At 39.5% G+C, this 21,750-nt stretch overlaps 1 protein-coding gene across 1 annotated transcript in view; it reads right to left on the reverse strand.

Moving 5' to 3' along the window:
- Window positions 1–21,750, reverse strand: part of obscnb (obscurin, cytoskeletal calmodulin and titin-interacting RhoGEF b) — a 60,691-nt gene that overhangs the window by 20,607 nt on the left and 18,334 nt on the right. The window contains 27 exon segments of the mRNA XM_026148958.1: window positions 1,443–1,715; window positions 1,864–2,130; window positions 2,307–2,564; window positions 3,129–3,407; window positions 3,764–4,030; window positions 4,751–5,020; window positions 5,424–5,690; window positions 5,948–6,214; window positions 6,346–6,612; window positions 7,469–7,540; window positions 9,117–9,197; window positions 11,715–11,780; window positions 12,492–12,758; window positions 12,932–13,198; window positions 13,361–13,627; window positions 13,788–14,054; window positions 14,228–14,494; window positions 14,644–14,910; window positions 15,048–15,314; window positions 16,060–16,326; window positions 16,866–17,135; window positions 17,215–17,484; window positions 17,575–17,841; window positions 17,932–18,198; window positions 18,647–18,913; window positions 19,021–19,290; window positions 20,856–21,122. Of these exon segments, the coding sequence (XP_026004743.1) occupies window positions 1,443–1,715; window positions 1,864–2,130; window positions 2,307–2,564; window positions 3,129–3,407; window positions 3,764–4,030; window positions 4,751–5,020; window positions 5,424–5,690; window positions 5,948–6,214; window positions 6,346–6,612; window positions 7,469–7,540; window positions 9,117–9,197; window positions 11,715–11,780; window positions 12,492–12,758; window positions 12,932–13,198; window positions 13,361–13,627; window positions 13,788–14,054; window positions 14,228–14,494; window positions 14,644–14,910; window positions 15,048–15,314; window positions 16,060–16,326; window positions 16,866–17,135; window positions 17,215–17,484; window positions 17,575–17,841; window positions 17,932–18,198; window positions 18,647–18,913; window positions 19,021–19,290; window positions 20,856–21,122 (6,648 nt within the window).

Genomic DNA, 21,750 nt, shown 5'->3' on the forward strand with positions numbered 1-21,750 from the left:
AACCTGGGCAGTATTTACTTTTCAAGAGAGTAGTACTGTATGTTGTATATATTCATTTTGTTTTCTAGAAGTACTTTTGGACACCTCCCTTGTTAAAATCCTTTTAACACACTTGATATAATTTTGAGAATAATTTTTCAAATTTCAGATGATATTTGGATGCAAACTATAATGTTGTATTTAAAAATTTTTATCCCCATATACCAGTATTATTTCCCAAATGTTGTCAATACAAACAAAGGCAGTAAAATTTAAAGCATACTTTTAAAGATAAAATACATTATTATCATTATTAAGTTTCAACATTATTTTATCTTGAAGAAGAACTCAATGCACACACATGCCCATATACTGACAATACAAATGATGGCAGTAAGAAACATAGTTTTAAATACCTCCATATATATCATTATTGTCACTTTAACCCTCAGATTGATCTACTGACCTTGTAGGAAACACACATGCACACTAATGCCTCTAAAAACATCACCTCCTTGGGAGAGGTTTTAGACCAGAGCATCACTCTGAATCAATCCTTTTGTGTTCTGTTTTACACCAGGCTCAAAGTGAGGTCTGTCTACTGTAGCTTGAATGTGAACAATATAAGGCTAGCATCATTAGAAAACTAGTGTTTATATCCGTTTGTAAAGGATTTTATCAACAAAACTGTCACAACGTTGCTAGATTTAGTCAGACCAGGTGTGGGGGCTTGTGTGATCCCATTGCAAGTTGCTCTCTAGTTGTCCTTTTCACTATTGTGTAATTATACTCATTGTTTACACGTCAATGATGATGCATCAGAAAGTACTTCTTAAGGTATAACAATGCTCCACAAAATTAGTAAATCTGATTGTGTTTCAAAGTGAGAAACATAACCGTGATTATTATTTTTCATCATTTCAGCAGCCCTACATTCAAAAGAAGAGCAGCATTTTTAATACTAGTTAATTGAGTCGAAAAGGTTCCTAAAGCTTTACTGTGGTGCTGCACCCAGTTGTATTTTTTAGATTATATCAAAGCATATTGCATAAAACATAACTTCTTATTATTAATGAAATGCAAACTACTGCTTCTCATGCATGATGGAGCACTAATATGTCAAATAGCTGGATGGAACCCTGCAGTAAAAAATATGATTATATATGAAATATGATTATATTTCATAGTATATAACCCCATATTCTTCACTAAGAATGGCACATTTTTTTGTAGTAAATGCCAGTTATTAGATAGAAAACATAAATATATTAGTTTCCTGCTTCTACTATTTAATTCAAAATAATAAGGAATACTGAAGTAGGAAAATTGACCCATTAAGATTTTAAATGTAGAATTAAAACACTGCAGGATCCTTAGAGATTGTATAAGACTAAAAGAGACTGTTTTATCTCAGTCTCTGGGAAAAAGCTTATCTCAGTCTGCAGTTAACATTTTCATGATACCTTTGACCAAGAGCTTGGCTGTTGATGTTAAACTGCCAGCTTTGAAGGTGACAGTGCCAGAGTCATCTGTGGCCAGGTTCTTTAAGGTGAGTGTGTGGATGTGGCCCTGGGCCAGCCCTATCTCACTAAAGGGGCTGTTCTCCAACAAGCTGCCATCCAGCCACCACTGCACCTTGCCGTGGGCTTTACCAGAGAGCTGGCAGGAGAAAGTTGCCCATTCGCCAACAAAAACATCGGTGGACTTAAGGCCAGAAACAATGAAGACTTCTTTTGCTGTTGAGTGGAAAATATGAATACATTGAGCCTTAAATGTACTCATAATCATCATAATGCCAACTCTAAACAAAAAACACACAACATATGAGCCAGATAGAAGTTTCACAATTAAGAAAAACTGCAACAGTACTGAATGGGAGGCTACCTTGCACTGCTAAAGAAGCTGTAGTGAGCTGGTCTCCTGCATCGCAGGTGTAGTAGCCACTGTCATCAGGCTCCAGATTCCATATACAGAGCTCTTGAATACACCCTGACTGTCTCATCTCATACTTCTTACCAGGCCGGAGGACTAATCCTCCTTTCCTCCACTCAACACAAACACACGGCTTAGAGAGCTCACAGTGCAGAGTAATATCATCACCCTCTATGGCATCCTGGTTCTTGAGCTCTGTCTGGAAGAAGACTGGGGCACCTGGTGAGAGTTTAAAGTAAGAAAAGTTGATATAACATATTGAGATGGCAAGTTCGATGTCAAATAGTGGAGATGATGAGAGAAACATCCCTGAGGGCTTCAGACTATACTGGGTGGTTGAAGGAGGTGGACGTTCAAGAATATTTTAGTTGTCCATTTCAATCCAATGTTTTTACCTTCCACAGTCAGCGTGACATCACACTGTGCATCCCCAGTGTCGCAGGTATACGTTCCGGCGTCCTCAGCCACCAGGTTGTGAATACGAAGCTGATGAAATGCTGCATTCTTCTTCAGGTCATACTTGAGACCCGCTTGGAGGGCCACATTGTTTTTGATCCATGTAACCTTACCACTGGGGTCAGAGATGGTGCAGGCCAAAGTGACCGTTTCACCTTCTAATGCAACAGTGTTGTGTGGCTTCTCTAATATTAGCACTGCAAATACAGGACAAGTAGCATTTATATGCAACCTTTTCCGTTCTGCACTGGCATTATGCTTTCATTCTTGATTTCTGTGCACTACTGTAACACAAATTATACATAAAATAATATGACAATTAAAAAAAACGTAGAATTATTGTGTTGTGTTTGTATGTTTCTAGCAAGCAGTCAAATTTACTTTAAATCCATGTCCAGCTAGACTAATAAACAAGCACAGGGATGAAAATTACATACAGAATTTAACGGCTGGGCACCAAAGACTAATGTAAGAAATGTATTACCTCACCAAATGGGAAATACAGTCACAATAATAACTATGCTGCAGAACTACATTATATATATCTGAAACTACCCAGTTTTAAAACATACAATTTACAGTAGTATTGCTTTGTTGAGCTAAAGTACCTCTATCAGCCCTTTAAAATTAATAAATACTATAAAATATATTTAATGAAAATACAAAAAATGTGAAATGCCAGTGGATTTGAAAAAGAATAATAATAATTTGTGGTTTTTGATGAAAATGGCTCTGAGGGTGAAAACTCTCATCTCCTTTACCTTTGGGTTTCTCCTCCACCAGAAGACAGGCCACACTCTTCTCTTCTCCCACCACGAAGGCAACATCTCCAGATTCATCCGTGGTTACCATCTTGAGGACCAAGCGGTGCACTCTCCCTATAATGCTCATTTGATTCAGATCATTATTTTGAAGCAGGTTGTCTGAAAGCCACCATTCCCCATTGGTGACACCAGAGTGTGACAGCTCAACCTCAAAGACGGCGTCTTTCCCAGTGGTCACAGTAATGTCGCAGAGTTCTCGAATGATTCGCACATGCTCTGAGGGTGAATGGGATGATGGATGATGAGAGATCAGAGATCAGTTCTGTGCAGAGCTTCCAGACATCATGACTATGAGGGCATATGCTTACTCAACATGTCATTCCCAGATGTGGTGTTTTTTAACACCCTAGAGCTACTAAACTATCAACAATGCATATAAATAAAATCAGATAATTCCAGTAACGCACTGGATTCTCTAAATCTGTGAATCCAAGAGAATTAGCTGTGAGTAGAGGATACACTTTTCTCCAGTACTTGATAATGCGGTGAATATGAACTTCAGGAAGGATGAAGACAAGAGGAAAGGAAATGAGAGACACAGACAGATGATAGATGAAGATGTGCTCTGTTACCTTTTACAGTCAGGGTAGCAGTGCTTTTCTGGTCTCCAGTATCACAGGTATATTCCCCACTATCCTCCATGATCAGCTTGTGTATGATCAGAATGTGAGTGGTTGCTTTTTGCTCCATGGTGTATTTCTCTCCCTGTGTGAGAAGAGTTGAGCCCTTCCACCAGGTCACCTTGTGATCAGGGCTTGATACCTCACAGGACAGAGAGGCTTCGCCACCTTCTTTGGCCTCTTGACTTTTCAGCTCCTTCTTGAATACTACAGGTGCAGCTGCCAGAGACACCAATTTCATTACGATGACAGACTTTAAAACTTTAGAAAGTGAACACTGACACCAGAAAACACACTATAATCCACAGCGAGGCTGCACAGTCCTTCCAAAATTTACATACAATCAATCAATGTGCTCCAAGGAGACCTACAATCCACCCATTCATAAGTTTAAAGAAAGTCACAAATACAACTAATCAGAAAAAACTCAACAATCAGAACAGTTTTGCTGTTGGTGGTGCATGGTGCATGTCTTAAATCCTTAATCCAAGTAACCCCAAACATGAAAAAGTCAAAGACTCAACACTTCCAGCTTCAGCTTAACTGAAGAAAAGTAAAACAACAGTTATAACAGCATTCGGTGATGTACAAAAATTTACTGGATGAAAACACATTGATCAACAAGACCAATATGTAATTTTAGTACTAAAATGAAAAGTAAAAGAGTTTTATTAGTTCCAAGTTCAATGGAAAGTAAGGTAAGCATGCATGTACTCTGGAAATAGAAATGTAATGGAAAGTGAGAATTTTCTTTAGATGCCATAGCAAGATGAAAAGATAACAAGACAGTTGTTGCTTTTAAGAACTTCTGAAAAAATAGAGAGAAAGTATCCAAAAACAAGAAGACTGACAGCAAATGAGCAGAAGATAGTCCCAAAATTATTGTAGAAGCCAACTGGAAGATGTTCCCAAGGAATACATTGCCTACAATTCCCTTACCTCTGACTGTCAGAGAAGCTGTGGAAGTGTGGTTTCCCACAGTGAAAGTTACTGTCCCCGAATCAGCTGTAGTGACGCCTCTGAGTGTGAGGCTGTGCAGCCGGCCCTCAGCCTTGATCAGGTTCATTTCATTATTCTGCAGAGGGACATCCTGGAGTTTCCACAGTGCCATTGGTGCCTCCTCATGAGAAACCAGACACTCAAAGCAGACATCTTCACCCTCGTACACAACGCAGCTCTCCAAGAATTTCAGTACTTTAACCTCGACCTCTGTTTGACAAATACAGTTTAGAAGCACACAACGTTTGGTGAAGTTCAAGTTGATCATTTATGAAGATTTCTGCTGAGCTACAATTACCAGTGCCAAGTGAAGAAAACAGAGTAGTGTTTGTTAATATTTGTGAAGACAGAAATGTGAAAGGCTCAAATGGTGAAATCAGTGATTGAGCTCAAGAGAAAAGTGCATACAAATAACAAGAAGTGCACAAAAGAGTGAGGTGCTACGGAATATGAGACGAGCAAGTTTTCTTGAACACTGAAAACATTTCATGCTCAAGTGTTGCTCTGTGAGAAGATGGTCAATAAGAGGGAGTATGTTGGAAATGAAGGATGACTGGGCTCCAGCTCAAGAGAGTGCATGGGAGGAGGAGTCTTAAATAGAAAAAAATCCTACCCTTCACAGTGAGGACAGCTGAAGTCTTCTGCCTGCCTGTATCACAGGAGTACTCTCCTGAGTCAGTTCCTTGCAGTTTGTAGATAATAAGCTCAACTACAGTCCCTTCCTGCTTCAGGTGATACTTGCTGCTGGATGCCAGCACCCGATCACCACACCTCCAGACCACACTGACCCCCGGCTTTGTGATTTCACAACGAAGACAGGCGCTCTCTCCTGCTTGTCCTTCAAGGTTCTGTAGCTGGGTTTTGAAAAGGACAGGCTTGGCTGTAGAAAAGTGAGAAAAAATGAGGGAAATATTTTAGGAGAAATGAAAGAATGAATACACTTAGGCCAAGTTTTAGCCTTCAACTCGCACATGTGAAGAAGTAAGCAGCAGAAGTTGGAGTCAAAGCTACATACTTTAGTTTAGAGTTTAGAGTATTAACCCTAAGGTCAAGTCAGATATTTCGAGCAACATTCTAATAAAGATCAACCAAAAAGTCACTATTGCCACTATGTTTAAACTACTAACAACAGCATACCCTTCACAGCTAGCTGTGCAGTGCTACGACGATCACCGGCATCACATGTGTAACTCCCAGAATCCTCTGAGTCAACATCATGGATTATTAGTGTAGCCAGGTGTACTTTTTGTCTAATTTCATACTTTGCACAAGGACAAAGACCAAGTTCTCCCTTCCTCCACTCCAAAGGAACACCAGCTTTAGATAGTTCACAGTTCAGGGTGACACTGTCACCCTCATCAGCCGTTTGGCTTTCCAGCTCTTTTGTGAAAATAACTGGAAGAGCTGATGGACAAAAAAAAGGAAAACGGAGTAATTATGCAAAAAGGAACAGGGATGATGAAGAAAGGAGAAATGAAGTAACAAATGAAGGACTTGTTGGAAGAAGAAGAAAACATGCGATAGCTTCATCCTACCATTTACAACCAGAGATGCTGAGCTTATTGTATCCTCTAAAGAGCACGAATAGCTTCCTGTATCTCCAGGCCTCAAATCAAGAATGTGCAGCTCATGACAGAATCCTTTTTGTTTTATCTGGTACTTTTCTCCACAGCTCAGGACTTCTGATCCTTTCTTCCACTCTACATGGACTCCAGGTTTTGATAGCTCACAGTGCAGGGTAACACTACCTCCCTCTTCAGCTACTTGGCTCTCCAGGTCTCGAATGAATATGACTGGAAGAACTTGGGATTAAATAGATAAAATAATCTGTTGGTATGTATTATGGTAACCCATAGGATTTAATAACAAAAGATTAGTTTGGTATAAAAATATAATTTTTAACCTACTAAAAACAAAAATAGAAAATATAAAAAGCATCCAATATGGTAGCTCTATTGCACAAACACAAATAACACTGATACACAGTCAGGGCAGGTACACCTCTGCCTATTCGAAACATAGCACGTAAAAGTCTGTCAAATACAGCTCTCAACTATTCCTGTTTGAGAAGAACAAGAAGATAATTCTGCAAATCTGGTATTCAGAGGTAATAACAAGTGAGTAACAACCAATTCGGCTGAATAAAAACAAAACAAGGAGAATAAAGAAAGCACAGTGCCACTAATTTCATTCCAGCGCTCTGGTATCCAGCTGTAGCAGAGGGATGACATCAAAACCAGCAGGTTTACCTTCAGTCATAAACACAGTACCAAACAAACACAAGAAGAATGGTGATGTTTAGGATAAATAAGAGAAAATGCTTGTTAACAAACTAGTAAAATACAGAAGAAAGTCTATAAAAATCAACAGTGAATGATTTACAAATATCCAAAGTGCAACTTCAGACTTGAAGTTCTTTAGAAAAACTCAGACAACATCGAATTGTTTGCTTTTAAATTGACTTAACCTTAGAAATCAATTTAACTAACTTTAAAAAAGTCACACAGACAAGCTACAGTCAAACATATTTCAATCCGCCAAACAATGTGACGAAAACACAAGCATGCAGCAAAACTAACAATGAGAGTAATGTAGCAATAAAGTGTACTGTACAGCAAGAAACCTGCTGGTCAATGCAAAAGTCAAGTCTTTGCGTACCCGCGAGCTGCTCTTTGGTCCCCTGTCGCTGGGTAGCTGGTTTGTCAGTGGTTCCAGCAAAAGGCTTATCAGCTGGGATAAAACACAATAATCTTACAACTGGAGTTCTAGCGTAACTTTAACACAAGAGCCAGAATTAGAAAGGCACAGACACAAACACGAATGTCGCACATTCTTATGTGATCCGAAGTTCTCAGAGAGTACAAACCTCCACCAAGGCAGCACACTCTCTAGTCTCTATTTTAAGGGAATATTATTGTATTTTGTGTAATTTCATGTTGTTTTCTTTGTTCTTTTTAAAGCTACTTTAATAATCAGTGCAGTATAAATCAGATAAGGACAGCAGGACAGATGTTTACTCTGATTACACAAACACGTAGGGGTAGGTAGTGGAAATAAAGGAAGAGTAAATAACTGGACATTAATAATTTGACCTTATTTTATAATATCATCCTATTAGATAGTTATTATATTTCCAACTATCAAGGCAGCTCATTATCGTCCTCTTGACAGTATTGTCTTGAAAAATATAACACATCTTGGGGTCAACTTGAAATAAAGGTAAATGTGACACATAAAAGTGAGGTCAGAGGTCAAATGTGACACGACATTTGAATGCAAACTATAATGTGATTTACAATCCCCATATACGGGTATCATTTCCTAAATGTATACGATCCAAACAAAGTCATTAGAATTTTAAGCATAATTTTTAAAGATTTTTTGGTTATTTTCATAAAATGTATCCACATGTATTTCAGTTATTTTATTGTTATTTAGCCTTAAAAAGAGATCAGATGTAACACGATATTTAGGATCTCCATATATCATTCCCTATATGTTGTCAATAAAAACAATGACAGTAAGACGTTTAAACAGCTTTAAATAGCACTATATAGCATTATTATCACTTTGACATTCAGATCAATCGATTAATCTTGAAGTAGATTAATAGGAGTATGATACTTTAAATTCTTATTCTGTAAATTGACAATACACACCACACACACGGAGCCATAGTTTCTAAGATATGTTTTTTTGTCGATTACTGACCGATAAATGATTAAGCTCACATTAAAGGGTGCATGTAAGAGATTTTCAAAGGACTGATAACATGCCCCCACTCTACACCCCTACAAAGTTTTATCAGAATGCATTCCAAACTTTTCGAGCTATTGCGTTTACTAACGAATGACACACACACACACACAGAAGCACGCAAACCACTGCTACCAAAAACAAAACCTTCTTGGTGGAGGTAAAAATAATTCGGGGCGGTTGTGGGGGGTTAATATCTGTGATGACATGAAGCACTGAAATATTTCAAAATGAAAAAACCTACAAGCATCAACAAAAAACAAAAACACCTCAGACCATTATCTCAGTGATCCGACACAAAATGCGTCACAAACACAACAAAATGTTCCCTGTTTAACACACAACACAATGCAGCTGGCACAATAAAAACATACAACGAAAGCCAACTTCATTCTGTATTTTTGCCATTCACCTCACAGTACATATAGATGAGCACACACTGAAGCAAAGACTGACAGGACTGCGCACAACATTTTAAAAGACTGCAACTGAATTTTCTCACTGCTCTTGCAGTGTCCAGAAAAATCCATGCAAACACGCACTGCATTACCTTCACTTCCCACTTTAAGCTCTCTTGAATGTCCCTGAAAATCCTGTTTAGGAGTTTGTTCAGTTGTTGTCAATGTCCCCGCTAAAACGATTGAACACAACATTGGTCCCATCATTTGAATTTGTCACAGTAAAGCAGCAGAAACATGTAATTCAAGTCTCATCAAGAGCAGAAACACAAACAGCTAATGGAATCAAAGACAGCTTCATATCTTCATACTACGTCAGCCTCCATGCAACAAAATAATCTAGTGACCACACAAATCCACAGATGTGGAGACTGAAAATATTGCTGTTTTTTTTCTGCAAAAATAGCGCAAACCACAAAAACATGACAAAGACCAAAACATCAGTAAGTGCAAATCAACAGCAGTTTTCCAGCAGCAAATCAACAGCAGTCCCACAAAAAACAAAGCAAACTAAATAGAAATTACGCCAGAAAGCAACAAGACAATTTAAGCTAAGTCATGACCCAACAACTTTCTCTCTTTGGCAAAGGTCAGCAGCCAAACACAGAGGTACAAAGTCCCTAATGGCTTCATTTACTTAATTTGTGACTCCTTTCAACAAAGAGCTGCTGTGCATACACTGATTCACTGCAAAGGCACAATGGAAACAGGATAAACTAGCAAACAAGTCGAGACTATTGAAAATTACCTTCTACCATCTCATTTACAGTGGGGCAAAAAAGTATTTAGTCAGCCACCGATTGTGCAAGTTCCCCCACCTAAAATGATGACAGAGGTCAGTAATTTGCACCAGAGGTACACTTCAACTGTGAGAGACAGAATGTGAAAAAAAAATCCATGAATCCACATGGTAGGATTTGTAAAGAATTTATTCGTAAATCAGGGTGGAAAATAAGTATTTGGTCAATAACAAAAATACAACTCAATACTTTGTAACATAACCTTTGTTGGCAATAACAGAGGTCAAACGTTTACTATAGGTCTTTACCAGGTTTGCACACACAGTAGCTGGTATTTTGGCCCATTCCTCCATGCAGATCTTCTCGAGAGCAGTGATGTTTTGGGGCTGTCGCTGAGCAACACGGACTTTCAACTCCCGCCACAGATTTTCTATGGGGTTGAGGTCTGGAGACTGGCTAGGCCACTCCAGGACTTTCAAATGCTTCTTACGGAGCCACCCCTTTGTTGCCCGGGCGGTGTGTTTTGGATCATTGTCATGTTGGAAGACCCAGCCTCGTTTCATCTTCAAAGTTCTCACTGATGGAAGGAGGTTTTGGCTCAAAATCTCACGATACATGGCCCCATTCATTCTGTCCTTAACACGGATCACTCGTCCTGTCCCCTTGGCAGAAAAACAGCCCCATAGCATGATCTTTCCACCCCCATGCTTCACAGTAGGTATGGTGTTCTTGGGATGCAACTCAGTATTCTTCTTCCTCCAAACACGACGAGTTGAGTTTATACCAAAAAGTTCTACTTTGGTTTCATCTGACCACATGACATTCTCCCAATCCTCTGCTGTATCATCCATGTGCTCTCTGGCAAACTTCAGACGGGCCTGGACATGCACTGGCTTCAGCAGCGGAACACGTCTGGCACTGCGGGATTTGATTCCCTGCCGTTGTAGTGTGTTACTGATGGTGACCTTTGTTACTTTGGTCCCAGCTCTCTGCAGGTCATTCACCAGGTCCCCCCGTGTGGTTCTGGGATCTTTGCTCACCGTTCTCATGATCATTTTGACCCCACGGGATGAGATCTTGCGTGGAGCCCCAGCTCGAGGGAGATTATCAGTGGTCTTGTATGTCTTCCATTTTCTGATAATTGCTCCCACAGTTGATTTTTTCACACCAAGCTGCTTGCCTATTGTAGATTCACTCTTCCCAGTCTGGTGCAGGTCTACAATACTTTTCCTGGTGTCCTTCGAAAGCTCTTTGGTCTTGGCCATGGCGGAGTTTGGAGTCTGACTGTTTGAGGCTGTGGACAGGTGTCTTTTATACAGATGATGAGTTCAAACAGGTGCCATTCATACAGGTAACGAGTGGGGGACAGAAAAGCTTCTTACAGAAGACGTTACAGGTCTGTGAGAGCCAGAGATTTTCCTTGTTTGAGGTGACCAAATACTTATTTTCCACCCTAATTTACGAATAAATTCTTTACAAATCCTACCATGTGGATTCATGGATTTTTTTTTCACATTCTGTCTCTCACAGTTGAAGTGTACCTCTGGTGCAAATTACTGACCTCTGTCATCATTTTAGGTGGGGGAACTTGCACAATCGGTGGCTGACTAAATACTTTTTTGTCCCACTGTATCTCTTGCCTTTTGTGCTTGTCTTTAGCAACTACAGACAGAGATTCTGAAATACAAATATGATATAGATATTACGCATTGTAGCCTTAAGGGAAAGAGACCTAAATACTCTATTGTAAGACAGAAGGAATATTCGATACAGCCAAAATCTAGGAAACAGCATACTGACAAATATATCTATCATGCATTTTACAGGCCACAGCATACAGGTACAATTTAAAGGAGGATTGCAGATGGCAGCGCAGAGGCCATTATCAAGCTGGACAGGGCAACATAACACTGACAGTTATGTTATTACATCACCATCATCCTTTCATACCTTTTTCTTTGGTTTCCTGCCTCTTAGATTCTGTAGCAGCTGAAGGAGGAGCTGCCAGCTTCACAGCTGAGAGGAAATAATTTTGTTTCAGATCGCTGTACTTCACCAATATATCAATTGAAAACTATCATCTGACAAAAGGGAGTTTCAGGAATGATTAGACCCCATAAAACAGAGCCAATAACTGCAATATAACACGACAGAACAGATCAGATGAAATGTAGACAAGAGAGGTTTATAGACCAACATAAATATAAGATCCAGTGCCAAGACTACCACCGATGAAAACAACCAAAACTCACAAAAATGCAGCAACAAGTAAGGCTGCCTGAAATAGGTGAAGTGAAAAAGAAGAAGCAGTGAAATCTTCAAGGAAAAGTCAGACTGTCAAAACGCAGGTACACTGCAGAAAAGCAATTCAGACGAAGACTGGTTTCAACCTGATGATGCACTAAAATGTGACAGATAGAGTAACACCCACATGAATGACATTTCATTATCCATCAGAAACAGAACAACTAAATAAACAGACAGTCGGAGAAATTTCAAAGCAGAAGCAAGTGCCACAGTACAAGCGCTTCAGTTGAGATAAAATCAGTCAAATATAAGGCAATCATCCACGCAGTTTAATCCAGGTATTATCATTGCATTTAAATGTAAACAACAGGTGTAGTGACAAAAAAGTCAGAGTCTGAAAAAACAAAAGGTGAGAACTGTTACTGTATTACAAAGAAAATTTGATATACTTTAAATACATATTTAAATCACAAATCCTACCCTTGATATTGAGACTTGCTGTGGTCTTCTGGTCTCCACACACACAGCTGTAGTCTCCACTGTCTTCAGGCACCACTTTTTCTATCACAAGTTCATTCATTGAGGCCTTCTGCTTCATCTTGTACCTCTCCCCAGACTTCAGGACCTGTGTTCCTTTCTTCCACTCTACTGGGACTCCAACCTTAGAGAGCTCACAGCGCAAAGTAACACTGCCTCCCTCCTCGGCCTCCAGGCTCTCCAGCTTCTGTCTGAAGGTGACTGGTTGGGCTGAACATTTATTAGTTTATTAATAGTAAGTTATATCCCACAACATGACATATATTTTGGGGGGGACAAAAGTGGTTTAAAACATAGAACACAAAAGGCAAACAGTGACAGCTTGAAATAAAAAAATAATAATACAAAAACAAAAATAAATAAATAAATACATCTTCTCTTACCCTTTATGCTCAGGCTAGCTGTGGTCTTCTGGTCTCCACACACACAGCTGTAGTCTCCACTGTCTTCAGGCACCACTTTTTCTATCACAAGTTCATTCACAGAGGCCTTCTGCTTCATCTGGTACCTCTCCCCAGACTTCAGGACCTGTGTTCCTTTCTTCCACTCTACTGGGACTCCAGCTTTAGAGAGCTCACAGCGCAGACTAATGTCAGCTCCCTCCTCAGCCTGCTGACTCTCCAGCTTCTGTTTGAAGGTGACTGGTTGGGCTGAGCATTTATTAGTGGGTTAGTAATCAGTGGCAGGGCATTACAGAAAACATAAATATCACATAACAAAAATACAAAATAACAAAGTGAGAAACAAGGATCCACAAGAACATGCAAATTTGAATCCACTGCACCAACTAACTGTGAAATTCCTTTTCCTACCCTTTATGCTCAGGCTAGCTTTGGTCTTCTGGTCTCCACACACACAGCTGTAGTCTCCACTGTCTTCAGGTACCACTTTGTTAATCACGAGTTCATTCACAGAGGACTTCTGCTTCATCTGGAACTTTTCTCCAGACTTCAGGATCTGCGTTCCTTTCTTCCACTCTACTGGGACTCCAGCTTTAGAGAGCTCACAGTGCAGAATAATGTCAGCTCCCTCCTCGGCCTGCTGGCTCTCCAGCTTCTGTTTGAAGGTCACTGGTTGGGCTGAGCATTTATTGGTTCATTTCCAGTCAGTGATATGTCATGACATAAAATACAAATATACACATAAAATAAATACAACTATTAAATAACAAATACTGAGAAACCAGTGGCATGCTGACATAAACTATATGGAATAACTCTGTGAAAATCCTCTTCCTACCCTTGATATTGAGACTTGCTGTGGTCTTCTGGTCTCCACACACACAGCTGTAGTCTCCACTGTCTTCAGGCACCACTTTTTCTATCACAAGTTCATTCATTGAGGCCTTCTGCTTCATCTTGTACCTCTCCCCAGACTTCAGGACCTGTGTTCCTTTCTTCCACTCTACTGGGACTCCAACCTTAGAGAGCTCACAGCGCAAAGTAACACTGCCTCCCTCCTCGGCCTCCAGGCTCTCCAGCTTCTGTCTGAAGGTGACTGGTTGGGCTGAACATTTATTAGTTTATTAATAGTAAGTTATATCCCACAACATGACATATATTTTGGGGGGGACAAAAGTGGTTTAAAACATAGAACACAAAAGGCAAACAGTGACAGCTTGAAATAAAAAAATAATAATACAAAAACAAAAATAAATAAATAAATACATCTTCTCTTACCCTTTATGCTCAGGCTAGCTGTGGTCTTCTGGTCTCCACACACACAGCTGTAGTCTCCACTGTCTTCAGGCACCACTTTTTCTATCACAAGTTCATTCATTGAGGCCTTCTGCTTCATCTTGTACCTCTCCCCAGACTTCAGGACCTGCGTGCCCTTCTTCCACTCTACTGGGACTCCAACCTTAGAGAGCTCACAGCGCAAAGTAACACTGCCTCCCTCCTCAGCCTCCAGGCTCTCCAGCTTCTGTTTGAAGGTGACTGGTTTGGCTGAACATTTATTAGCAGATTAGAAAACAGTGCCAGTGTTTTACATAGAACATAAAAATACACACGAAAGATTCTGAGAAACACTGATTTGCAGTAACATGCAAACATAAAAACACTTTGCTGACTAACTGTGAAAATCCCCTTCCTACCCTTTATGCTAAGGCTGGCTGTGGTCTTCTGGTCTCCACACACACAGCTGTAGTCTCCACTGTCTTCAGGCACCACCTTCTTGATTACGAGTTCATTCACAGAGGCCTTCTGCTTCATCTGGTACTTTTCTCCAGACTTCAGGATCTGCGTTCCTTTCTTCCACTCTACTGGGACTCCAGCTTTAGAGAGCTCACAGTGCAGAATAATGTCAGCTCCCTCCTCGGCCTGCTGGCTCTCCAGCTTCTGCGTGAAGTTTGGTGGCAATGCTGCACAAGCATGTTTTCATTACTCATCACAATTAGGTCATACAAACAGTTTTAACAAGGCCACAGAATTGTCTCTTTGAAAATTCGCACACAAATGTTTCCAAAACTATGCTGGAAAAAACATCATGAATCCATACCAGTGACTTTCAAGGCTGCAAACGTCTTCTCGTCCCCGCATATGCATGTATACGCTCCACTATCTTCTATCTTCAAATTCAGAATCTGAAGTATACAAGAGCCCTCTGCCTGCTTCATGTCATACTTCTCTCCTGGTTTGAGAATTTCAGAGTCTTTTTTCCACTGAACGACAGCTGCAGGTTTTGATAGCTCACAGCGAAGTGTCACACTCTCCCCTTCTTTTTTCTCCTGGTTTTTGAGCTTCTCAATAAAAGTAGCAGGCAGGGCTAAAACAAAATGGAAAATTACTTTGAGTTTTGTTGGGTTGTAAAGAAGAATGAATAATGGGAAGCTAGGACGGCGGATGGAGTTGAGGTGCTCCAGTTGTCCAACATTAGTCTTTGGAACAGTGCAGCTGATTCTGAACAGTGGATTAAAATCTAGGAGCAAAACCCAAACTTTACTGCACTAAAAAAATTTAAATTCTTAAATGAAAGGAGAATAATCCAATGAATTTGGGCAATGGTCACTCAGAAACGCCAATGCATGCTCATGAATGTCATTCACAGTTTGTGGATGTACAGACAATACCTCAAACACACATATACCAGACAAAGATATGAACGCCACTTAACACAAAAGCAAAGAATTCCTTGCAGTAACCTAAATGCTGCAAATGACTGTAGAAAAACACAGTAGAACTGTATAAATACATAAAGATAAAAATCCACAAGCTTGTAAACTCCTTGGATGGTATCAGCTGGTTTGGTACCAGTTGTTTGCATATGCGCTCTGATCTCCTGTGACTCCTCTTGAGTGACAGAGTGGACTTCCAAGGGTACAACACAATGTAACCACTGTCCGTGTGTTTTGAGAACAAAATGTAAAATTGTGATTTTTGGATTCAATTTATTAAAAAAATAAAATAAAATCTCAAAATTAAAAGAAAACTTAGCTCAAACCTTTCTGCAGTGTAGTAATGTAAGTAAGAACAAAACGTTGTCTCACCTTCATTCATGCTAAAGTTCTCACCTTTAACGGTCACCTTGGCCATGCTCTTGGCAGTGCCTACATCACAAGTGTAGATATCAGTATCGTTCTCCTCCAGTTGTTTGATCATGAGAGTTAAGACGCCATCTTTCTGAGACATCTCATATCGCCCTCCAGCCTTGAGCTCTGTGTGACCTTTAAGCCATACAACCGTGGATGGGATTTGTTCCGTCGTGCATTGCAGAGTCACGGAGCCCTTCTCGTCTGCTTCACTGTCCTTTAGCGTTTTAGTGAATTTATGGATTGGCTCTGCAAAAAGGAAACTTCGCTGTGACAATGTTTGCCACAGAATGAAACTACGGCACTAATCTATAGTTTAATTTTTTTTTTAAAAGACTCCAGAACATATTCTATGTCTAGCAAATATTTCAACTTGGAATATCATTACTAATTCCTGCACCTATACACACCTGAGCTGGCATACTGGAGAAAATGTAGAATGATTTTCTGCGTTAAACAGATTAAGTTTTCATGTAATGAAATGTGCTATATAAATACAATTGTCATTTTATCTTTACATACCTTTAACAGGGATATTTTCCAGATGAATTAAATCATCAACACAAATACTTTTTAAAGGTCCTCTTGCCAGCTAGTATAAAAGCCACCACTAGGTGCTGCCTCCAGAAGGACTGACCCACAAGCACCTTTGTGTTACTTTACGTATGTGTGTGGTGTTTATTTGCTTGTGTGTGGAAAATCGAAAACAACGTAGAATAATCGTATCCCATCAAAGCTGAACTGTGAAATTAGACCAAGGCAATTTTTGAGTTTTCTTAGAGTCTTACCCTTGATTTCTAGCTTAGCTCTGGTGGTTGCACCTCCAATAACTTCACAGCTGTACTCTCCAGAGTCTTGAGCAGACATATTATGGATGGTCAGTTTCATGACTCTATCTTGCTGGCTGAGCTCATATTTCTGGCTCTTTTTGATGGCTTTACCATCCTTGGCCCACTTTACAGCAAAACTAGCCTGTGTCACCTCACAAGTAAAAACAGCATCTTCCCCTTGAATGACACAAATATTCTGCAGTCCTTTTGATACAGATGAAGCTTTACCTGCAACATAAGAGGATAAATGTTTATTTTATGATTTGAATCATTGCCAAAGCCTCTTAAAGACTGATATCAAGCTTACCTTCAACTGTCAATGTTGCTTTGGAGCTCAAGTCTTTGATACTGAAGACTACCTCACCAGCATCAGCAGGGGAGACATCTTTAATAGTGAGCATGTATTTGCGTCCTTTGGTGGAGATGTTAAAGCGGCCTCTGTTTGTAACAGCTTGGCCATTGACAGTCCAGGAGCACTCATCTGTGCTCTCACGAGACAGGATGCACTCAAAGCTGCATGTATCTCCCTCATTCACTTCAACTGATTTCAGCCATTTAGTTATTCCAATACCAATTTCTATGACAGAAACCAAATTGTGTATAAGTTAACTGTATATACGAAAAACAGTGTGTACAAATAAATATACAAAATGATAGAAAAACACACCTCTGACCGTAACCTTTGCCTTGGATACCTCAGTGCCAAGGTCACAGCTGTACTCCCCAGCATCATCTTTGGTGGCATCCTTGATGATCAGGCCCAAAGACTTGCCTGTGTGAAGGAGCTCATATTTTGGCCCAGCTTTTAAGACTTTACCCTCTTTTCTCCATGTGGGGGAAACTCTTGGCTTGGATGCCTCACATGCCAGAGTGATCATGCCTTTCTCTTCTCCAATAACATCGTCTAGTGACTTGAGGAACACAGCGCGCTTCTCTGCAGAAAGTAAAACAGTGATTGAGGGATAAATAAAAGCCTCATTTGTGAAATATCAAATAACTCTGGAACTGTATTTAATGCTCTCACCTTTAACCTTGAGTGTGACAGACTCTTTGACCTTGCGGACTTGAAAGGTGATTGTTCCTCCATCTTGAGGTGCCAGGTTCTTCAGTGTCAGCTTGTGAACCTTCCCCTCATGAGCGATGGTGTTAACTTCATTTGTGAAGAGCACCTTGTCATTCAGAAGCCACTGAGCTTCTTCATCAGCGTAGTTAATCTCACAGGTGAATACCGCATTGCTGTCTTCATCGACTTCTGTATTGGCCAAGTGCTTGGTGATTTTGATTTCACGCACTAGGCAGATGAATCGGGACAGCAGTTTCAGTTTGAAGAGCAATCACAAAATATTTCAAATCAGTTGTTTATGCTAGGGGAACTCTGTGATATTCAAACAGACTGTATAAAAGATGGATGTAGCTTCTCGATCTGAAATAAAAAGCAAACGTGGAAGTGCTGCATTTATTTTATTGGTTGCAAAGAGACTTCTGCTTGGATAAAAGTCTTTTGAGAATGATATTAGAATGACACTAATATCAATATTAACTATTATTGAAAATCTTTAGCCAAAGAGCGTGCAATGTCCTCGGTTTCTCAGTCAGATTCTCACATCTGGTTTCAAGGAACCAAAATGGATGGTGATAGTGAAAACACTGAGCTCGAGGCTTCACAATGGGGAACTAATAGGTGGCTTCATCCATATTTTAAACACAGTCTTTTGACAATTTAAAGTTGGAAAACGTACCTTCAACAGTAAGTGTGCCTTTGGTCTCAGCAGGTCCAGACTGACAGCGGTACTCTCCACTGTCCTCCTCAGTCAGCCTGTGAATGGTAATTTGGGCACGTGTACCATCTTGCTTGATGTTGTACTTGTCTGAAGCTGCCAGAGGTACTCGACCTTTGAACCAGTTAACCTCTTTGGGTGGAGCAGAGAACTTGCAGCTGAGTATGGCTGAACTTTTCTCCTTCGCCTTAACATCTTTAATAACTTCTGCAATCTCAAGAGGGCGCTCTGAATGTGAGCAACAATGACTGATTAGACTCAGCTCAAATCTAATGGAAGTTTTCTGTGTATACATACAGAATTTTTGGGGGGAACACAACACTGAAAACATTTACCTTTAACTGTGAGCTGGGCTAAAGATTTGCTCTTCCCAGCTGTAAACTGTACAGCTCCCGTCATTGATGCTTTAGTCTTTTTGAAAGTGAGACGGTGCATCGTGCCTTCTTTCTCCATTTCGACATCAGGCCCCTCCTGCAGAGCAACTCCATTCAAAGTCCATACAGGAGGTTTCACCAGTTCCATACTGATTTCCACTTCAAAAACAGCTGCAAAGGGTTCTGTGACTTCTACTGGACTAAGTTCCCGCACTATGCTGATGGACTGCTCTGGAGGGATCATAAAAAGAGAATGGATCAGTGAAAAGAATTCATCAACTGCAAATACTTCACATTCTTTCCCAGGGATTAAGAAATGACATCCATTTTTTGCATGAAAGTCATTTTACAAGAACTAAAGCGAGGGTGTCAAACATAAAGTCCAGGGGCCAGAATCAGCAATACGAAGACTCCAATCCAGCCCGTTGTTTAACATTGGAAAATGTAAAGAAGGATTGTATGTATGTTTTACAGTGTTTCCAGTTGACAAAGACCTCCCTGGTGGCAACAAAGTAATTAAACAATAGAAATTATGTAATGTTACACATTTACTTACAATTTTAAGCCCAAAGAGTCGTGCTGACAGATTTATTTCATTTACTACAACAGCATGTCTATATCATGTAGAAAAACTGAGACATACTGTTGAAATTTGTGCTTCTTTTTTATATTAAGATTATCTCATTGCTTAAATTTGTAGTTAATGTTCAATGAACTAAAAATTGAGGCCAACCCTGAGGCCACACTTAACAAGTGTAGCTTTAGATTGATGGAATTTAAGGTTGATAAGGATATCTGAGAGTTCAAAGGTCAAAACAAAATATAAGCAAACAATCTTGATAGGGATCCCTCAGATTTGTACTGTTTTAATGCTTGTTTATTTTTTAAACTTCACATTGAGAGATATGTTTGATGTGCAAATATATAACTTCATCAATATTCTCCCCAGACACGATTTGTTTATAGTATGTTCTCGTGATGCTTTCTGATGTATTCACCGTTAGGATTTATTGGTCTAGCCCTACACATTGTTTACTTGACTTGCTAAAATATGCACAACCGTCTGGATGATCTATTAGCATGTGTAAACATTCATCAATGATATTCAAATATGATATGACAGTTTAATGACCTTACACATATGACTGCTTATATGCTTGCCCATATTTAATGAAGTTGATATGTGAATTTTTAATGGTATAGCTCATATAAGGGATTTATTTTTTTTAAGGCTGTATGCAACTATTATCGCTACCAACTATTAGCAATGGGTTCGGAATTATAAATCTTACTTTATAGGATGGAAACACCACACATCATATGCAAAATAACTGTATTTAAGTATAAGACTTTCATTTATCCAGAGCAACGCATCTTCATACAGTGTATGAAGTCGTCCTGTGACTTCATACACTGTACCCCACACGGTGGTACATGCACAAAGGCCTTTTTTCTGTAATAACAGAAAATTCCCAACATAAAACTTCAACACATCAGCAAAACTAAAAACAGGTTGCACTAAAATTTAGTTACTCATTTAGATTAAGAAAAATCTTAAAATTTCAACCTCAATGTTAATTAATTTAGTAGGTTAGGCTTGTTATAGAACAACTGAGAGATAACATATTAACAACCTATTATACACATATTTCCCATTAGTACACTATTTCAGATTGGCATACACCTCATTGAATTGGACACTGATGGCTTGTTTTCTGAGGATATAATGAGAAAGTATTTACATTTACAGTGGCAGTAAGTTTAAAATGAACTATTGTCACAATCCATTGTTTTACCTTCCACAAGCAGTTTACAGGATGTCTTGTCATCAGTGGCATCACAGGTATACGTGTCTTCATCCCCAGAGTCCACATCAATAACGGTGAGCTTTCGGTACAGGTCTTCGCTTTTGATCTCGTACTTCTTGCTGGGTTTGATCTCCGTCTTGTTCTTGTACCACTTCACCTTTGCGCTGGCACGTGACACTTGGCATTCAAGATGACCACGATGCTTATACATCGCTATCTTATCCCTGAGTCGCTTCACAAACTTCACAGGCAGCTCTACAGTAACAATAACACTTAATCAATGAAAACTATTATGTGTGCTGCAAAGGGTTTGCCGGTGTCTATGCATAAGTTAAAGTAATTTCAGATGGTATATGAATTGTATTGCATATTAATGCTTTTGATGATATATTAATGCTTTCATTGAAATATAACATGTTTTGCAAAAGCTAAAGAAAAAAGAAAGAGTATATAATGGCACTAACATAAAATTAGCCCATATATGCAAGTTACAGCAACTGATACAAAACTAGACAGCTATTCTCTTTCAGGATCAAATGATCTTTTCATACTAATAGAAATCAGATGCACTAAATATCTTATCTTTATGGTGGCCGTGAGACACCAAACGGACCGCAACTTAAGAAAACACCAGCAATAACAAAAGCGCTGCAAAAGCACACAAAACACAACGGAAACAGGAAAAACAACAACGGAAATAGGAAAAACAACAACAGAAATAGGAAAAACAACAACGGAAATAGGAAAAACAACAACGGAAATAGGAAAAACAACAACGGAAATAGGAAAAAACAAAACAGAAATAGGAAAAATGACAATGGAAATAGGAAAAAACACAAGGGAAGTGTTTCTGGGGAGACAATAACCCGACGGACCAGTTGCA

Source organism: Astatotilapia calliptera, chromosome 18 (assembly GCF_900246225.1).
Source record: "Astatotilapia calliptera chromosome 18, fAstCal1.2, whole genome shotgun sequence".
Lineage (NCBI taxonomy): Eukaryota > Metazoa > Chordata > Actinopteri > Cichliformes > Cichlidae > Astatotilapia > Astatotilapia calliptera.